Here is an 18,804-nt window from a genome sequence, read left to right on the forward strand (position 1 = left end):
CTCTCAAAGTTTGCAAACATTGAAGTGAGTTAGTTAACTCCCGCTGCCATAAAATTTCCTTCCCATCATTAAAAATTAACATGAAAAATAGAGAATAAAAACTAACTTTTTAACTGCCTAAAGTGGTGAATGTGGGTTTCCTAGGGAACAAGGGAGGTATCTCAGTTTGTTTTGTACAGTTATAAGAGAATACCAGAAATGGGGTAATTTATAAACAACAGAAATTTATTTGTCATAGTTCTGGAGGCTGGGAGTTCAAGATCAAGGTGCTGGTAGGTTTGGTGCCTGGACAGGTCTGGATTATCACTTCCAAGATGGCGCCTTAAATGCTGCATTACCCAAAAGGAGGAACATTTTTCCTCAAAAGGCAGAAGAGCAAAAGAGCCAAGAAAGAGAACCCATTCCTAAAACCTCTTTTTACAAAAGGAATTAAACTGACCCATGAGGGTGGTTTAATGCCTAATCACCTCTATGGGTCATACCTTTTAATACCATTACAATGACAATTAAATTTTAACATGAGTTTTGGAGGGGACAAACATTTAAAGTGTAGCAGAAGTTTTGATTAAATGACGCTTAATTTATGGCACTGTGGAACACCTGGATTGAAGGACACTTTCCCTGTGCTGAGACCAAGAACTTGAATGCAAAGAGGCATTGAAGATTTGAACTTTCCCTCTGCCTTCCATTAACACCCTTGGTTTATGTGCAAGTCTCTTCCCTTCTTAATCTTCACACTCTAAACATAAGGAATGATTTATAAGCATCAGCATAAGAATTATCTCCCTTTTTTTTTTTTTTTTTTTTTTGAGATGGAGTCTTGCTCTGTCACCCAGACTGGAGTGCAGTGGCATGATCTCAGCTCACTGCAACCTCTGCCTCCCGAGTTCGAGCAATTCTCCTGCCTCAGCCTCCTGAGTAGCTGAGACCACAGGCATTCGCCACCATGCCTGGCTAATTTTTGTGTTTTTAGGAGAAACAGGGTTTTACCATGTTGGCCAGGCCAGTTTTGAACTCCTCACCTCAGGTGATCCACCCGCTTAGGCCTCCCAAAATGCTAGGATTAAAGGCATGAGCTACTGTGCCCTGCAGCATTATCTCATTTTGAGGTTTACTGGTTCTTATACAATTTCTATTATAGTTGTATGCCATTCTTCTATATTCATTTTAGTCGTATGAATGTATGGCTTGGGATTATTTCAATAAAATAAAAAACTTGAGTTTTAGAATAGTTTGTCCTCCAGCAGGTCAAATCTGAATAACATTAATTATCTTCCTAACTTTTTTTTTTTAGACAGAGTCTCTTGTCACCCAGGCTGGAGTGAAGCATCGTGATCTTGGCTCACTGCAACCACTGTCCCCCGGGTTCAAGTGATTCTCCTGCCTCAGCCTTCTGAGTAGCTGGAATTACAGGCACCCACCACCACACATGCCTAAGGTTTCACCATATTGGTCAGGCTAGTCTTGAACTCCTGACCTCAGGTGATCTGCCCGCCTCAGCCTCCCAAAATTAGGAAAGGCATGAGCTACTGCACCCAGCCTTTCCTAACATTCTTAAGGGGTAATTTAATAAGGTACAACTTCTCTCCTTTAAACTTAGATATAGAAAGGTGAGTGATTCAACCTTACAAAATAAGTACAAAACATGTATCATTTATTCATTCAAAAAGAAATTACTGAGGGCCTACTAAGAGGCAGGCACTGTTTCATGCTTGCTACAATGCAAAGTCCCTGCCATCATGAAGCTTATATTCTGTAAGAGGAGACAAATAATAAATAATGAATCTTATGTTGGGAAGGGATAAGTAATAAGAAAAAACATAAAGCAAAGGAAAGGAATAGAAGCTAACTAGGCAGGGGTGGGAGGTGGTCTGTGATTGTAGGTACCCTCAGTGGGGGATGAGCTTGGAGGTGGAGTTTGCTTCTTTGTTTGGAAAACAGCAGGGGGGCCAGAGTGGCTGGGGCAGAAAGAAGGAGGGAGAGAATGGCAGAGGATGAGTTGGAGAGGTGGAGCAGGGCCTATCACGTAAGACCTGAGAGGACACAGAATGACTTTGGGTTTTATTCTGAGGAAGATGAGAAAGATGGGAACCACTGGAAGAGTCCCCAGCCTACAGACTCTCTGACAAGCCCAGCTGTCCCCAGCATACCAAAGACAGTAATATTTAAAATCTCTTACTATGCATCAAACTGATTTGTAGTCTTAAACAGTTGAGTAGTCATTTATTAGAAAGATCAAAGTGGGGCTGGGTGCAATGGCTCATGCCTGTAATCCCAGCACTTTGGGAGGCCAAGGCATGTGGATTGCTTAAGCACAGGAGTTTGAGACCAGCCTGTGCAACATGGTGAAACCTCATCTCTACAAAAAATTTAAAAATTAGCTGGGCTTCATGGCATGTGCCTGTAGTGCCAGCTACCTGGGACGCTGAGGTGGGAGGATTACTTGAGTCTGGAAGGTTGAGGCTGCAGTGAAAAGAGATTGCACCACTGCACTCCAGCTTGGCTGATAGGATGAGACCCTGTCTTTTTTAAGAAAAAAGAAAGAAAGATTGAAGTGGTTAATTCATAGTTCCCTTGCAACAAAACTTACTCTATCAGGAAAAGCCTTGAAACTGTACCTTATAGTAATATTTTTTCTTGCTTAGGACCTATCCTTTCCCACAGATTATGTAGGGTGGCACCGTATTACTTATCAAGTGTCTACCACAATGCTGGCTCATAGCAGATAATCCAAGAAATTCATTGAACAAGTAAATGAAAGAATGAGCACAGCAAAATATTTTATTGAGATAAAAGATTCTCTGCTTGAACCCGGGAGGCACAGGTTGCTGCAAGCCTAGATCGCGCCATTGTACTTCACAGCCTGAGCAACAAGAGTGAAACTCCATCACACACAAAAAAAGATTTTCTATCAAAATTATCTCAATAAAATAAATTTGTCGGACTTTAATATAAGAATTTAGCCTACAGTCACCAGAAAAGACAGATTACAAGCACCTTTTTCTCTTTCCTATATATTATTTTCTTTTGAAAGATCATATTCTTTGAAACCTGCTATTGTGATGACTGTTTTTTGTAAATTCCATTTGTAGATGATTATAATACCTAAGTTTTCAAGACTGTACTAGAAAGCAAATTTAAACACATTTTTCTGGTACATATTTTACAAACATTAACCGTTTCATTTTTCACAAGATACCCTTCAAATATAGCAACCTCCCTAGGCAAAGTGTGAATGCCTTACAATTGTGGAAACAAAAATCTGCACAACTTTCCAAATACCAGTCTCAAGAAGGTAAAACTAAAAGGAGCAAAGGACTTAGTCCCAAGTTCTAGGCATCTAGTTTACAGGGGTTTATTAATGTAAAAGTGATATTTGGCTGGGCACAGTGGCTCACAACTGTATTCCCAGAACTTTTGGGAGGCCGAGGTGGGCAGATCACTTTAACTCAGAAGTTTGAGACTATCCTGGGCAACACAGTGAAACCTCATCTCTACAAAAAATACAAAAATTAGCTGGGTGTGGTGACGTGCACCTGTAGTTCCAGCTACCTGGGAGGCTGAGGTGGGAGAATCACCTAAACCCAGGAGGCTGAGGCTACTACTGTGAGCTGTGATCACACCACTGCACTCCAGCCTGAATGACAGAGCGAGGCCTTATCTAAGGAAAACAAAACAAAACTGTAATACTAATAAAAATTCAGGGTCAGAAAAATTTATGTAACACATAAGATAATTAATTTCACAAGAACTTGGGGGCGAAGCTATGGGACTGCTGACAAGAAGCAGCAGCATTTTGTTACAAGCAATTACTGTGAAGGAGGGACTTAGCGTGATGTCCATTCATGAAAAGGGTTCCAGAGAAGGCCTTGGACCTGTACTATTCAATTAAGTAGTCACTTGCCACAAATGGCTATTAAAATTAAAATTTAATTAATTAAAAATTCAGCACCTCAGTCACATTACACATGTGGCTGGTGCTTACCCTATTAGGGAGCACAAATATAGAACATTTCCATCATTGCAGAAATTTTCACTGGATAGAGCTGCCTGAGATTCTAACTCCCCTATACAGACAGGGAGTCAGGCTGATAGAATCTCTCATAAAGGTAGGCAAGCAGCCTACTCTGGAAAAGGAAGCATGGTTTTCTGGAGACAGGATGACACTAAAATGGCCTTTGGGAACATCAATAAATTTAAAGATAAGATAGAACAATAGCCATTTGTCTAGACGTTCAAAAAAATTACTGAGATTCTACACCAAAAATTATTTTAAAAATTTAAGTACCCCCAGAACTAGAGGTAATATTTTGCTGTACATACAGAACTGCTTAGAGAGAACGGGCAGCTTTTTTACCATTGGTATGGTAAGCAATGTTTTCTACAATGATTGCAAATTACCTGGGACACATAATATACGGTTTAATCTTCCAGATGGTATTTCACTGAAGTTGATGCTGAATATGAAATCAGTGCAGAGAAAAAGAAACCTTTTGGAAAAGCTCATAAGAACTAGGGTAAGCAGAAAGATAAAATATGAAATTCAATGAAAACTGGTATTATTATATTAAAAACAATCCAAACTGGAATTATTAAATGATGGGATCTGAATTATCAGCTTCATACCAAGAAGTCATGTAGACTGATCCTTTGGTTTTCATTTGCTGCTGATGGCGGAGGAGGAGGGCCAAGGCATGCTCAGCAGACACTTGGGTGCAAATTAGAAAATGTGACCCCTCCAGGCAGAGGGCTAGCAAAAAGAAGCTTCTCTGGGTACCTCAAGAAAACTGAAAATACAACTACCATATGACCCAGCAATCCAACTGCTGGATATACCCCCAAATAAAGGAAATCAGTATATCAAGGAAATATCTGTACTCCCATGTTTGTTGCAGCACTGTTCACAATAGCCAAGATTTGGAAGAAACCTAAGTGTTTATGAGCGGATGAATGGATAAAGAAAACGTGGCATGTATGCACAATAGAGTACTATTTAGCCATAAGAAAAAAATGAGATCCTGTCATCTACAACAACTTGGATGGAACTGGAGGTCGTTGCGTTAAGTGAAATAAGCCAGGCACAGAAAGGCAAACTTTGCATGTTCTCACTTATTAGTGGGAGCTAAAAGTCAAAACAATTGAACTCATGGAGACAGGGAGAGAAGATTGGTTACCAGAGGCTGGGAAGGGTAGTACGGAGTAGAAGAAAAGTGGATATGTTTAATGGGTACAAAAAAAATTGTTAGAAAGAATGAGAAAGATCTAGTATTTGATAACAGGGTGACTATAGTCAATAATAATTTGATTATACATTTAAAAATAACTAAAAGAGTATAACTGCATTGTTTATAACACAAAGGATAAATGCTTAAGGGGATGGATACCTCATTTTCCATGACATGGTTATTATACATTGCATGCCTATATCAAAGTATCTCATGTACCTTATAAATATGTATACCTACTATGGACCCTTAAAAATAAAAAATTAAATTAAAAGAGCCTCTCTGAGAAGAGCAATTGGAGAAAAGTTTTCCTTCCTCTAGATGCACGCAGGCCTGTGCCAGGGTGCATGGCATGGCAACGTAACCTCTGTGCTGAATTTCAGTGTTCTGTCAGTCCCACCCTCTGAACCATCCTGTGCCAGATGCCAGGTGCTGGGCTTAATCATACTAGGTGACCTGTCTGGAACACTCTCCCACTCCCATCAGAAGAAGTTATGCCCCAGTATACAAGCTGCAGTGTATTGAAATGTAAGAAATTTTTACAATCTGATTGTTCATTGTCAAGACCCATGGGAAAGCTTAAAAACTTCCTAAGGAAAGTAACCAAAATCATCACCAGGACAGGATTATGGAAGAGTCTAAAAGTAGGATTTTTTTCAGCCTGAAAGGCAAAGGAACATATGGATAAAGTTGATAAAATCTTAAGAGACTGGAAAAAAGGATTTAGCAACTCCGAAGGCACTAGAACCAGTGATAGTTGTGAGGTCCTTGTATTAATAATATAATAAAAGAAAGCTGATTTTATATATCAGATCAACAACACCTAGAAAATACAGATATTTAAAAGAGTTGGTTACATTTTTGGATGATAATTCCATAGCATGTGAATTAGGGAATATCAGGATCTTTTAGACTTTTCCTAAACATTGAAGTTGGTGTAATGAGAGCAAGCTACTCCCGAAACATCCACTGCTGCTTCTGTCAGATACAGCTTGGTTCGATGTAAGGGCACGCTGGTCTGAATCCACATGGCATTTTATGTTATCACTCTTTCAGCTCTGTCTGTATTCCAGAGGAAAAATCAACAATGTAGTTGACTAGTTAGACAAGATCTGGTTCTAAAAGGAAGCTCATTAAAATAATTTTTATTAAAATAAATGTATTTATCAAGTTAACAAAAATTCTTCAGAAATTTCCAACAGGAAAGATTAGTGTGCAGATAACAATGAGACAGTTCTTCTAAGAGGGGTTTTACATTAGGCCTTGAAGGGTCCAAAGATTTAGAATTGCACCCTCCACCCCTTTTAAAAGATAATATAGAGTGCAAGATTAAAACCTAAAAACTAAATCAACCAAAGTCCCCCAAATCTTACTTAAAAGGAGATTTTCTAGTAGAGATCAAGTAATACATATCCATGTGTGTGTAGAATTTTCAGCATAAGTGTAATTCACTGTAAACCAAAAATGTATCTGAGACAGATCTCAATCAATTTAGAAGTTTAGAAGCCAAAGTTAAGGATAATTTACACCTGGAAGACAGATGCCTTTCTCCAAAGATGATTTTGAGGGCTTCAACGTTTAAAGGGGAAAGGGCAGATATCAGGGAAAGAGGAAGGAATTTTTTAAAGGTGAGTATAGATAAGAGGCAAATGGTTGCATTCTTTTGAGTCTTTGATTAGCCATTCACATGCAAGGGTGGGTAGAGGAATAGTCACTTATGTATTCTTCTAGCTCAGTGAATCTGCATTTTTACATCAGATAAATATATGGCAGAGGAAGTGATCAGAAATGCATTTGTCTCAGGTGAGTGGAGGGATGACTCTAAGTTCTGTCCTTTGTCCTGTACCTGTGAAGATAAGCCATCAGTGTACCTTGTCAGGATGAAATTCAACAGAACTTGATCTTGGGGCCCACAGGAATTTCCTAGAGGGCAAATTGTGAGGGAGGTATGTAGCTTTTTATTTATTTATTTATTTATTGCTCTGTCACCAGACTGGAGTGCAGTGGCACGATCTTGGCTCACTGCAACCTCTGCCTCCCAGGTTCAAGTGTTCTCCTGCCTCAGCCTCCCAAGTAGCTTGGACTACAGGTGCATGCCACCATGCCCAGCTAATTTTTGTATTTTTTAAGTAAAGACGGGGTTTCACCATATTGGCCAGGATGGTCTCGATCTCCTGGCCTTGTGATCTACCCGCCTTGGCCTCCCAAAGTCCTGGGATTACAGGCATGAGCCACTTCGCCTGGCCTGTAGCTTTTTTATCTTTGTAACTATCTTATTTACAAACAAAATGGGAGGCAGGTTTGTGTGATGCAGTTCCCAGCTTGACTGTTCCCTTTGGCTTAGTGACTTGGGGGAGTCACACCATTTTATGTTTACCTGAGACACACAGATGTATTCAATTCCATATAAACAATTCTGTTGCAAAACCAAGTAGCCATATTCTGCTTAAGCTGAAATTTTCTAAGTTAATTCTAAGGGTTGTATTAATAGAGGACCCTGAGAAAAGAAAATAGCAAAGGCATTAATCTGATAAAGCAATGACAATTAAACCTGTTTTACTTTGTATTCACACAATAAAAAACAGAGCACTGAAATAATTGTCCAAATAATTCAGTCCTAAAATAAATTCTCCTAAAATAGCCAGGTGGTTGAGGCAAATGTGTCATTTTGGGTTAAGTTGACTGAATCACTGAATTAATTTTCCTACTAACTTTAAGTAAACATATTGAGGCGATGAGAAATTTTTAGGTTGAGGGGATGAGAAATTTTTAGGTTAGTGAGGAAGATCTCTAGATTTTTCTGTGATTATTTGTAGCTCTCTCCATCATTGCAGCACAGTGGAATAACCTATCTGCAGGTTTCCTGCAAAAGAACCACGCAGGAATGTTTGGGGATTTCTGTGTAACCAAGCCCTAGAAAAGCTGAGTTCGAGGATATAGCTGCTAAATTCCTGACCTCTTGCACATGGCTCAAACTCTTTCCACTATGCCGAAAATAACTTCCAATTGTTCTAAGGCGTTCAAGAATTGAGTTATTTAATAAAGTGCTCTTATATCTGGATTAAGGTATCAGACCAACAGAAAACCATGCAAGACCTGATTGGATGATATAAAAGGATGTTGCATAAGAATCTGAAGTCATCATTCACTGACGAATAACAAAAGGTAATATGACAAGGAAAATGTACCCCTAATAGCCAAACCTTGCTTATTGCTTACCTGCTGCCGAGGGGTGACTATAGAGTGTAGTATATGTTAAGGAATAGGCATGTCATATTTTATTAAAGATCCAATTCAAACTTTTTTTTTATATGAAGAGTATATTTGTTCAGTGAATGGCTTAATTTGTTTTTATATTGTAGTTGAATAATAATTCTAGAGAGAGGTATCGGCATGGATTTGTGTGGGAGCCTAGGCAACCTCTAAATGAGAATAATAATAACACCTGCTTCAGGGGCGGTAGTGAACAGTGAACTCCATATCCCTTATAAAGGCTCTCATCACTGAGCTAGGCACATGCAGAATATTCACCAAAGTTTGGCTATTAGGATTGTAATTGGCCAGGTTATTATCCGACATAAAAATATGCCCAAAGTTTCCCATTTAAAGGCAGAGGACAGGTTTCTAAATGCTACAGAGTTTTTCAGACTTTGTAATTTAAATTGTTAAAGGTGGAAAATGTTCAGATTTAAATTTAGAAATACATTTAGAAACACTGTTTCTTGAATTTATTTCTTCTTTACAAAGGCAAAGGTAGGATCTCTGATCTAAGGGTAGCCACCTCTCATTTCTTTTTTATTTTTTTATTTAACTTTACGTGCATGCTATATCTGGCATTTCTCCCCATGTTATCCCTCCCCACCCTCCCCGCCACCCCTCATTTCTAGCTTATCTTGTCAAGTCGGCATGTGATACAGCCCTGACCTCCATCACTGCAATACAGATAAGAATTTTCACTGCAGTGGTCGCCTTTGCCTCTCTCATTCAAATCCAAATATCTGTGGCCCAAGCATAAGCATGGTTGAGGAACCAGGGGCAATGTTTCATCTACTAATCAACATTTCACAGATGCATGGATGACCAAATTTCAGTTTATGGGAACACAACAGCTGACACACTCTTGAAATCTACTAAATGTCCCTCTCTCAGAAGCTTTTGCCCTGTGTTTTGTTTCTTTTTATGTCTATTTTGCTTTCTCTCAGTATATGCCCCTTTTCTCTGTGCTCATTCCCTTTTTTTCTCTCTCTCTCTTTTTTTTTGACATGGAGTTACGCTCTGTTGCTCAGGCTGGAGTGCAGTGACACGATCTCGACTCACTGCAATCTTTACCTCCCAAGTTCAAGCGATTTTCCTGCCTCAGCCTCCCAAGTAGCTGAGACCAGGTGCATGCCACCACATCTGGCTAATTTTTTTTTTTTTTTTTTTTTTTATATAGCAGAGATGGAGTTTCACCGTGTCGGCCAGGCTGATCTTGAACTCCTGACTTCAAGTGATCCACCTGCCTCAGCTTCCCAAAGTGCTGGGATTACAGGTATGACCCACTGTATCTGGCCTCATTTTTTGTATTGTTAAACTAATGATTGATTTAAACATTTCTGTCTATAATAGCTACACCAAAAAAGATGCAAATGAAGTTCTTCGTGTGTTGATTTCCCACCACATCTCTGGCCCAGGTGTACCACCAGCCAACCACAGAAAAAGGATTATGTCCCTTTAATAAATAAAAGGCATTATTTTAGTTCTGGTCTGGCCTCTACTGCTCCCTGAAAACTAGCTGTGGGCACACCACATACGTTTGTGCATAAAATGGAAGCTTGCCACTTCAGCCAGGGTTTTGCTTCAGAGAACATTGTTTTCTGGAGTCCGGCCAGCCTCAGAGAATTTACCCAGACGATCCAGGAAACACTGAACCATTTCCATTTATGGGCATTTTCCTTTACCAATTAAGAACAAAGGGGAGTTAAAAAATTTTTTTTCCTGATTGCTATATTTTACATTTAAACTTGTAATGTGAATGCTGACATAATTAGAACTCTCTGGGGAGATTTTTTTAAAGGGCAGGGAACAGGGACCAACAGCCCTGTCTATTGCTGGCATGTTAACAGCCAGTGCTTCAGTTTTTATCATAAGTGAGTTTGAAAGCGGGTGACATGCCAGACATTCCTTCTGAAAGTAAACTAAGGTAATGATGGAACTCAAGGGAAAAATCAACATGTTACTTATAATTCTATTTTGGGGGTTGGGTGGAGAGAGGACCATTCTGTGAAATGATTTACACGGCACTGAAGAAAGAAAAGTCTCCTGGGTGATGACTGGGCTGCAAAAGCAACAATGAACAAAGGGGACTTCCAGGGCCTCAGCCTTCCTGGCCACACCCTGTGGGAATACCCCAGTCCTTTTCTGCTCTGTGGTTGGAGAACCTCTACTTAGAACTTTATCCTCACCAGCACCAGGAGTTACACTCTAAATGGACAACTTTGGGGAGGATCAGATGAAAATCCAAATGCTCACTTCCTAGAAAAAAAGTCTGAGATGGGTTTAAAATTCGTGCCCCTAAGGAAACATTTCAAATAGCATCTTTTACTTTTTGTAAATTGCCAAAACAGACAGGTTTCCGGAAGAGGGGTCCTCCTGCAATTCTTGGGTAGTGTCTCAGCTCAAAGGTCTGAGCTGGCAGCTTAGTGCTGATCCAAACCAGCAGAGATGTCAGGCCTGGTTTTGTCACACAACTTATGCAAACACTGTTTTTTTTTTTTTGTTTTTTTTTTTGAGACAGAGACTCTCTCTGTTGCCCAGGCTAAAGTGCAGTGGCACGATCTCGGCTCACTGCAACCTCCAGCTTCCGGGTTCAAGCAATTATTCTGCCTCAGCCTCCCGAGCAGCTGGGATTACAGGTGTGTGCCACCACACGTGGCTAATTTTTGTGTTTTTTAGTAGAGATGGAGTTTTGCCATATTGGTTAGGCTGGTCTCGAACTCCTGACCTCAAGTGATCTGCCCACCTTGGCCTCCTCAAGTGTTGGGATTACAGGCATGAGCCACTGCTCCCAACCTGGAATTCAATTTATTTTGTCTTTTTTGTTTGTATTTCCCTGTGAGGGAAACAAAAGTGTCTGTTTGTTTTCTTTATTTTATTTTATTTATCTGTACAACAAACTCTCATGACACAAGTTTACATATATAACAAACCTGCACATGTACCCCTGAACTTAAAAGGTAAAAGATAGGGGGCAGGCCTGTAATCTTAGCACTTTGGGAGGCCGAGGCAGGTGGATGACTTGAGGTCAGGAGTATGAGACCAGCCTGGCCAACATGGCAAAACCCTGTCTCTACTAAAACACACAAAACTTAGCCGCATATTGTGGTGCACACCTGTAATGCCAGCTACTCAGAAGGCTGAGACAGGAGAATTGCTTGAACCCAGGCGGTGGAGTTTGCAGTGAGCTGAGACTGTGCCACTGCACTTTAGCCTGGGTGACAGAGCAAGACTCTGTCTCAAAAAGAATAATAATTGAAATATTCGGTAAGAAAATCTGTATGTAAAGGAAATTTCCAGATATGCAGTAAAAATATGAATTAATTAACAGCTTCCAAGTAAATATTGGTAATCTGGGCATGAACCTGGATTAGGCCAAGAGTTCCACAAAATTTTAAAATTATGATTCAATAATCAATTAGTAGAAGGGTTGAAGCAAAAATTTCATCTTTCTCATATGGTATTTGTAATTATAACAGAAAAATGATTAGTGCTTAGTCAGTGATAATTTTTAAAACAATAATTATTATTCTTATTTTAGCTGTACCTGTACAGTACATATTATGTGCCTGGTGCTATTCCGAGTCCAAGATAATTCATTGACTCTAATAAACCTACTAGGTAAGTGTTTTATTATTATCCCCATTTTAGAGATTAAGAAACTAAGGATCGGAGAAAGCAAAGTAACCTCCTTGATGAGCAGAAGCCAGGATTTGGCTCTGGGAACCTGCCCAAGTCTCCTCAACTTTTAACACTCTTGACCTCAGTAATGCATTAGAGAAGAATTCTCAGATTGGTGAAAGGGGTCGATATTGTCCCTGAGCAAGGTAAGGGATGAAACCAGAGCAGGGGTGTCAACACTGAGCCAGACAGTTGTTTGGATGTATGGAGAAGCCCAAAATAAGGCGATGCGAAGAGGTGGGAACTGAGAAAAGTTGGGGAGTGCCCGCCTTAAAGCGTTTACATTTTTAAAATATGTTTAAAATCCTGCACTGTTTACATAAAGAGGCTGCTGGTGGGTCTGGTGCCAGGGGCCTGCTGACCATTTGCTGTCCCTGGTCCAGATGACCTCTGAGAGTCCTTCCAGAACTAACATCTTGGGAAAAATTAGAAATATTTGTTCAGTGTCCTTTGTGACTCGATAGTCTACAATCTGGCCAGGTTATAATGGTCGTTGATAAATAACCTTTGATTGCATGTTGAATTTATTCAGTGTTATGAATTTGTCTTTTTTTAAGGTACTTTTTAATCTGACCTAACAAAGAGCTTATGGATTGTGGAACCAGCTTGCCTGGTTTTGAATCTAGGCTTTGTAACTTACTAGCAGTGTGACTTTGAGCATGTTACCTGACTTTCGCATGCCTGTGTTTTCTCGTCTGTAAAATGGGGACATTAATAGTACACCTAATTCATAGAGTTGTTTTAAAGGTTAAAAAGTTAATATGATAAAGGATTTACAACAGCAACTGACAAATAGTAAGCATTACATATGTGTTTGTATTGCTATTATCACTGTCCAAAAATGATGCTAGATGAAAACATCTGTTCCAACTTTTAAGATATAATGAATTATAGCAATCTGTACTAAAATTAAATCTTCCTTCAAGACTTTATTTCGTAGGGCCCTGTTCCTTGTTCCTGCAGGACTGTAGTGAATTGCACAACATGGATGGGACTCAGGGACAGGACCTCAGCTTCTGCAAGGCACCAGTGACTAGAAGGAAAAATTCTAAACACCTGGTTTCTGTGAACTGAAACCTTAGCCATAGCTAGAGACTGAGTTTTGAGAGAGAAGAATATTTGTGTCATTTGTTTGTATCCTGGGCAGAGTAGAAAAGAATCAAGCCTTGGATGAGAAAGTTGAAGTTTCTTTTCTATTCCTCAGGTTTTGTTGCTGGAGATTTTAGAGTAGGTGTCCAGCCAGTTTGCAGCAACCTGTCTTGCCCCTGCCATTCTTGGGTGCCATATTCACACCCTACTTATTCCTAACACCCAGTTCATGCTCCACGTTCTATACAAAGCCATCCCTCGCTATCCCAGTCAGCCCACACTGGTCTCCATGACACGCGTGAACCAAAGTTCTTTGACACGTATGTCCTGGATGATTTGTTTGCTATCTTATGTTGTTGCCATCCACAAAACAGTCTAGAGAATATTCACAGATTTAGTCAGCAAACAGCTATTTACTGGGGAGCTTTGTAGGCCTCGATGATGGGAAGAAGGGTTGGTTGTCTTGGACAGATTGTGTATATATAAAGCTCTAGCAATTTTTAAATCACTAGCAGGAATCAAAGTCTTCTCCTTGACAGCCACCTCTCTGAATTATTGCCACTAGCCTCCTTAGGAGTAGGGACAATATGGGTTATACTAAGATTTGCAGTTGTCTAGATATTACTCCCCTCACCTAGCACAGTGGATAACATTCACAGTTGGTCTCAACAAATATTTTCTCTAGTGCCCATGGAGAATGGCTGAGAAATACACTCTAAGATGTGAAAGAGTTTGGTGTCTGGATCATCTCTCTTATTCAATTCTACCCAATATTTATTAAGCACCAACTGCAAGCTAGATGCTATACTAGTTAGGAATATAAAGTGGGCCGGGGACGGTGCTCATGCCTATAATCCCAGCACTTTGGGAGGCCAAGGCAGGAGGATTACTTGAGGCCAGGAATTCAAGATCAGTCTGCCCACCCCAGCAAGACCTCATCTCTACAAATAATTTAAAAATTAGCTGGCTGTGTTGGCACACACCTGTAGCCCCAGCTACTCAAGAGGCTGAGGCCGGAGGATTGCTTGAGCCCAGGGATTGGAGGCTGCAGTGTGCTATGATGATGCCATCGACACACACACACACACACACACACACACACGAAAAGGATACTCAGTCTTTATAGGGAGGTCGGCCAGTCACCAGGTAACTTTATTAGTTGCTAACCCTGCTAATCAGGAAGTTATGTGGACCAGGAGGGGAACCCTCCTTGCTCCAGCCTGGAGAAAGGAGGCTGCTGTATTTGAAAGAGAGATTGACCCTAAGCTGCAGAGTGGAGAGGACCCTATTGTGACTCTCAGACTGACTTGTCTTCCTTGATGTCCTTTAAGCCGGAGCTGATTCGGGCTGCTGCTTATTTCTGAGTTAACGCACTTAAGATTGGGCCTCCCAGTTTGAGGAAGGGGCGGGCTCCTACCTACCACTGTGAATCTGCCCTGGACCACCCTGGGAGAGAAGGCGGGCTCCGGGGAATCTGGCACATTCCAGGCGAAGGCTCCCGGGCCACAGCCTCTGTGCCACACCCTTGGCCCAGGCCAGGTGTGCGCCCTCCTCGCGGCGAGGGGGAGCGGGCAGCTGCGGGGAGCGCGTTTCCAGCCCGATGTGTGCTGCGTGTGTTTGTCAGCCTCTGGAGGGCTGGGTCCTCCTTATTCACAGGTGAGTCACACCCTGAAACACAGACTCTCTTCCTGTCAGGACTGAGTCAGGTAGAAGAGTCGATAAAACCACCTGATCAAGGGAAAGGAAGGCAGAGCGGAGCGCAGAGTGAGAACCACCAGCTGAGGCGCCGGGCAGCGACCCCTGCAGCGGAGACGGAGACGGCGCGGCCCGGCCCCGCCATGCCTGCGCTCTGGCTGGGCTGCTGCCTTTGCTTCTCGCTCCTCCTGCCCGCAGGCCGGGCCACCTCCAGGAGGGAAGGTGAGTCGGCCTCCACGAGGAAACGTCTCAGCCCCGGGTTGAGAACATGCCTTTCTCTGCAGACCGTGATGGCTGAACGTGCCTCCGAGGATTCCCACTTTGCCCAGAACTTCGTTAGAGCTCCCTTCTCCTCCCCTAGCTGGGGCTTCTCCAGAGATCGATTTTAAATGAAACTAATGCATAAAACTGTCTGCTTTTTAAAATAGGAAGCCAATAGGCTGTGCCAAAAGAGGGTCTTCCTTACTTTAAAAATGTTTCTTCTTGATTTCTTTTTCCGACCAAGGGGCGCACACCTGGCCCTTATTTAATCAGTAATACGTCATTATATACGTTCTTTCCGCAGTGTGTGCTTTTATTAAAGAGGTTTTGGTGGGAATGTTTCCCATGACTGTGAACACCACAAAGATTGCAAAGGAACCTCTTCAATAATCCTGTAATTCATGTTTCAACTTTGGGGTGGAAAAATGAGCCTTAAGAGTGTTAGCAATACCCTTAACTTTTGCATAATGTTACTTTTCATAGTATTTTCATGTAATATTCATTCAACAGGCATTTATTGGGCACCTGTGTCATATATCATCTGATCTTATCTGGGGCACCTAGTTGGCTCTCATGCATAAGTTTTGTTCATGTAAACAAAACTTTGTGAGAACCTAGCAACTGTTAACTGTATGCATGTGTCAGCTATGACAACACTTTATGGGTGTTTTCCTTGTCACTTAGTTCTATCGATATATGCCTGTATAATTGCCCTGGTATTTTATATTTATATTGCCTCCTGCACCTGATGGCATTTCAATCATTTTTCAATAGGTCCAAGGCCAAGAGCCATTTCCACACATGTGGGTGCATGAATATGAGATAATGCACACATGCCCATGGAATTGTATAAACCATTCCCTATATTATTGTGCAGTCCGGGTGATGCTGGCCTGAATTGGATTTGAATGGCATGAATAATGTTTGAGCATGTGTTTGAATGCATTGCTACAATCCTTTTTGTCTAAAATAGTCTTGGAATTAGCTTCCAACCCATCATTTCTGACTACCATTTTCAAAACCATGTATGATTGTCACCAGAAAAAGGTGGGAGGAGGAGAGTAACTGTGAAATAATGAATATGTTAATTTGCTTGACTAGAAGTACCATTTTACTATGTATATTGAAACAGCATCTTGTATACCTTAAATATATATAGTTTTAAAAAGTGATAAATAAAAGATTCTGAAAATGATCGTGTAGGGTAGAGATTCTCTTAGGGCTAGGATTAGAAGTCTCAGCTTAATGGAAGACATCCCAAAAGTAAGAATAGTCTCTGACTATTAGAATTTAAAGGAACTGCTTATGGATCAACTACTTGAAATCTCTTGATTTGAAAAATGAGAAAATGGAAACGTGCTTCTCAAAGCCACACAGGCAGCCATTGGCAGAGATTAAACTGGCGCTTGATCCAGGGGCTCTTAGGCTGGAGCATTTTGAGCCACATTGTAAAAGTAATAAAGAAATAAGATGCATCTTTTATGCATGAGAAGTAATTATTGAAGCAATTTTCTTGTTGGCTATAGTTTTTTTTTTTTTTTTTTAAGAAAAAAAGGAAGAAAGAGAGAAAGAAAAAAAAAGAATGAAGAGGAAGAAAAAGGAAGAGAAAGAGGGAGAGAGAATGGGAGTATTGCTTTATTGCCCAGGCTAGAATGCAGTCTAAAAATAGGAACTGAAAACCTCTTTTATGCCAATAATTGTGCTTAACAATGGAGACAGGAAGGAATAAGGGAAGAAAATAACAAACAAGCAGCCAACCAATATTTCATTTAAACCTATGAAATGCTATGCAATTATTGAGGAGTGATTTACTTCCAATTATGTAGTCACTTTTGGAATAGGTGTGATATGGTACTGATAAGAATGTATATTTTGTGTATTTGAAGTGGAGAGTTCTATAAATGTTTATTAAGTTTACTTGTTCCAGGTCTGAGTTCAAGTCCTGGATGTCCTTATTAATTTTCTATCTCGTTGATCAGTCTAATATTGACAATGTGATGTTACAGTCTCCCACTATTATTGTGTGGGAGGTTAAGTCTCTTTGTAAGTCATTAAGAACTTGTCTTGTGTATCTGGGTGCTCCTGTATTGGGTACGTGTATATATAGGATTGTTAGCTCTTCTTGTTGCATTGATCCTTTTACCATTATGTAATGTCCTTCTTTGCCTCTTTTGATCTTTGTTGCTTTAAAGTCTATTTTATCAGAGGTGATAATTGCAACTTCTGCTTTTTATTTATTTATTTATGTTTGCTCTCTGTTTGGTTGATAAATCTTCCTCTGTCCCTTTGTTTTGAGTCTTTGTGTATCGTTGCATGTGAGATGGGTCTGGATACAGCGTACCGATGGGTTTTGGCTTTTTATCCAGTTAATAATATATATGAGTTTAATAGTGCCATTTGATGCTAGCTGGATATGTTTTTGGAAAGGCTGATCCTGGTTGCTCCTTTATATGTATAGTGCTTCTTTCAGAAGCTTCTGCAAAGCAGGCCTGGTCATGGTGAAATCTCTAAGTACTTGCTTGTTTGCAAAAGATTTTATTTTTCCTTCTCTTGTGAAGCTCAGTTTGGCTGGATATGAAATTCTGGGATGAAAGTTCTTTTCTTTAAGGATGTTGAATATTGGCCCCCACTCTTTTCTGGCTTGTAGGGTTTCTGCTGAGAGATCTGCTGTAAGTCTGATAGGCTTCCCTTTGTGGGTAACCTGACCTTTCTCTCTGGCTGCCCTTAGTATTTTCTCCTTCATTTCAACCCTAATGAATCTGACGATTATGTGCCTTGGGGTTGGTCTTCTTGAGGAATATCTTTGTGGTGTTCTCTGTATTACCTGGAGTTGAATATTGTCCTGTCTTAATAGGTTGGGAAAGTTTTCCTGAAAAACCTCCTGAAGAGTGTTTTCCAACTTGGATTCATTCTCTTCGTCACATTCAGGTACACCTATCAAATGTAGATTAGGTCTTTTCACGTAGTCCCATATTTCTTGGAGACTTTGCTCATTCTTTTTTATCCTTTTTTCTCTAATCTTGACTTCTCGTTTTATTTCGTTAAGTTGGTCTTCGAACTCTGATATCCTTTCTTCTGCTTGATCAATTCGACTGTTAAAACTTGTGCATACTTCATGAAGTTCTTGTGTTGTGTTTTTTAGCTCCATTAATTCACCTATATTCCTCTCCAAATGTCTATTCTCATTAGCATTTCGTCAAACCTTTTTTCAAAGTTCTTAGTTTCTTTGCATTGGGTTAGAACAAGTTCTTTTAATTCCCAGAAGTTTCTTATCATCCACCTTCTGAAGCCTACTTCTGTTAATGGAACGCACTCATTCTCCATCAGGGCTTGTTCTGTTGCTGATGAGGAACTGTTATCCCCTGTAGAGGGAGAGGCATTCTGATTTTGGGTATTCTCAGCCTTTTTACGCTGGTTTCTTCTCATCATTGTAAATTTATCCACCTGTCGTCTTTGTGATTTCCGACTTTCAAATTAGGTTTCTGAGTGGACATCCAACTTGATTCCCAGTGCCGAAATCTGAGCAATCCACTGCGCCAGCCAAAACAGCGGTGTTAAGATTGATGGTGCTTTTCTGCCCGGGAATCGGCCAAAAGGG

General features: G+C 40.5%; 1 protein-coding gene and 1 long non-coding RNA gene across 2 annotated transcripts in view; both read left to right on the forward strand.

The window, feature by feature from the left end:
- The first annotated feature begins 3,957 nt into the window (after nt 1–3,957).
- Nucleotides 3,958–15,082, forward strand: LOC105711588 (uncharacterized). The gene is made up of 5 exons (XR_001106039.3): nt 3,958–4,517; nt 8,292–8,390; nt 9,661–9,756; nt 12,022–12,101; nt 14,946–15,082. It is a non-coding gene; the product is annotated as an uncharacterized LOC105711588 (long non-coding RNA).
- LAMC2 (laminin subunit gamma 2) overlaps nt 15,083–18,804 on the forward strand; it is a 61,381-nt gene continuing 57,659 nt past the window's right edge. The window contains exon 1 of the mRNA XM_064370483.1: nt 15,083–15,167. Coding sequence (XP_064226553.1) covers nt 15,089–15,167 — 79 coding nt within the window. The 5' untranslated portion in view covers nt 15,083–15,088. The remainder of the gene's footprint in view (nt 15,168–18,804) is intronic.

Source organism: Aotus nancymaae, unplaced genomic scaffold, assembly GCF_030222135.1.
Source record: "Aotus nancymaae isolate 86718 unplaced genomic scaffold, 86718_ANA_hifiasm-v0.15.2.pri h1tg000108l, whole genome shotgun sequence".
Lineage (NCBI taxonomy): Eukaryota > Metazoa > Chordata > Mammalia > Primates > Aotidae > Aotus > Aotus nancymaae.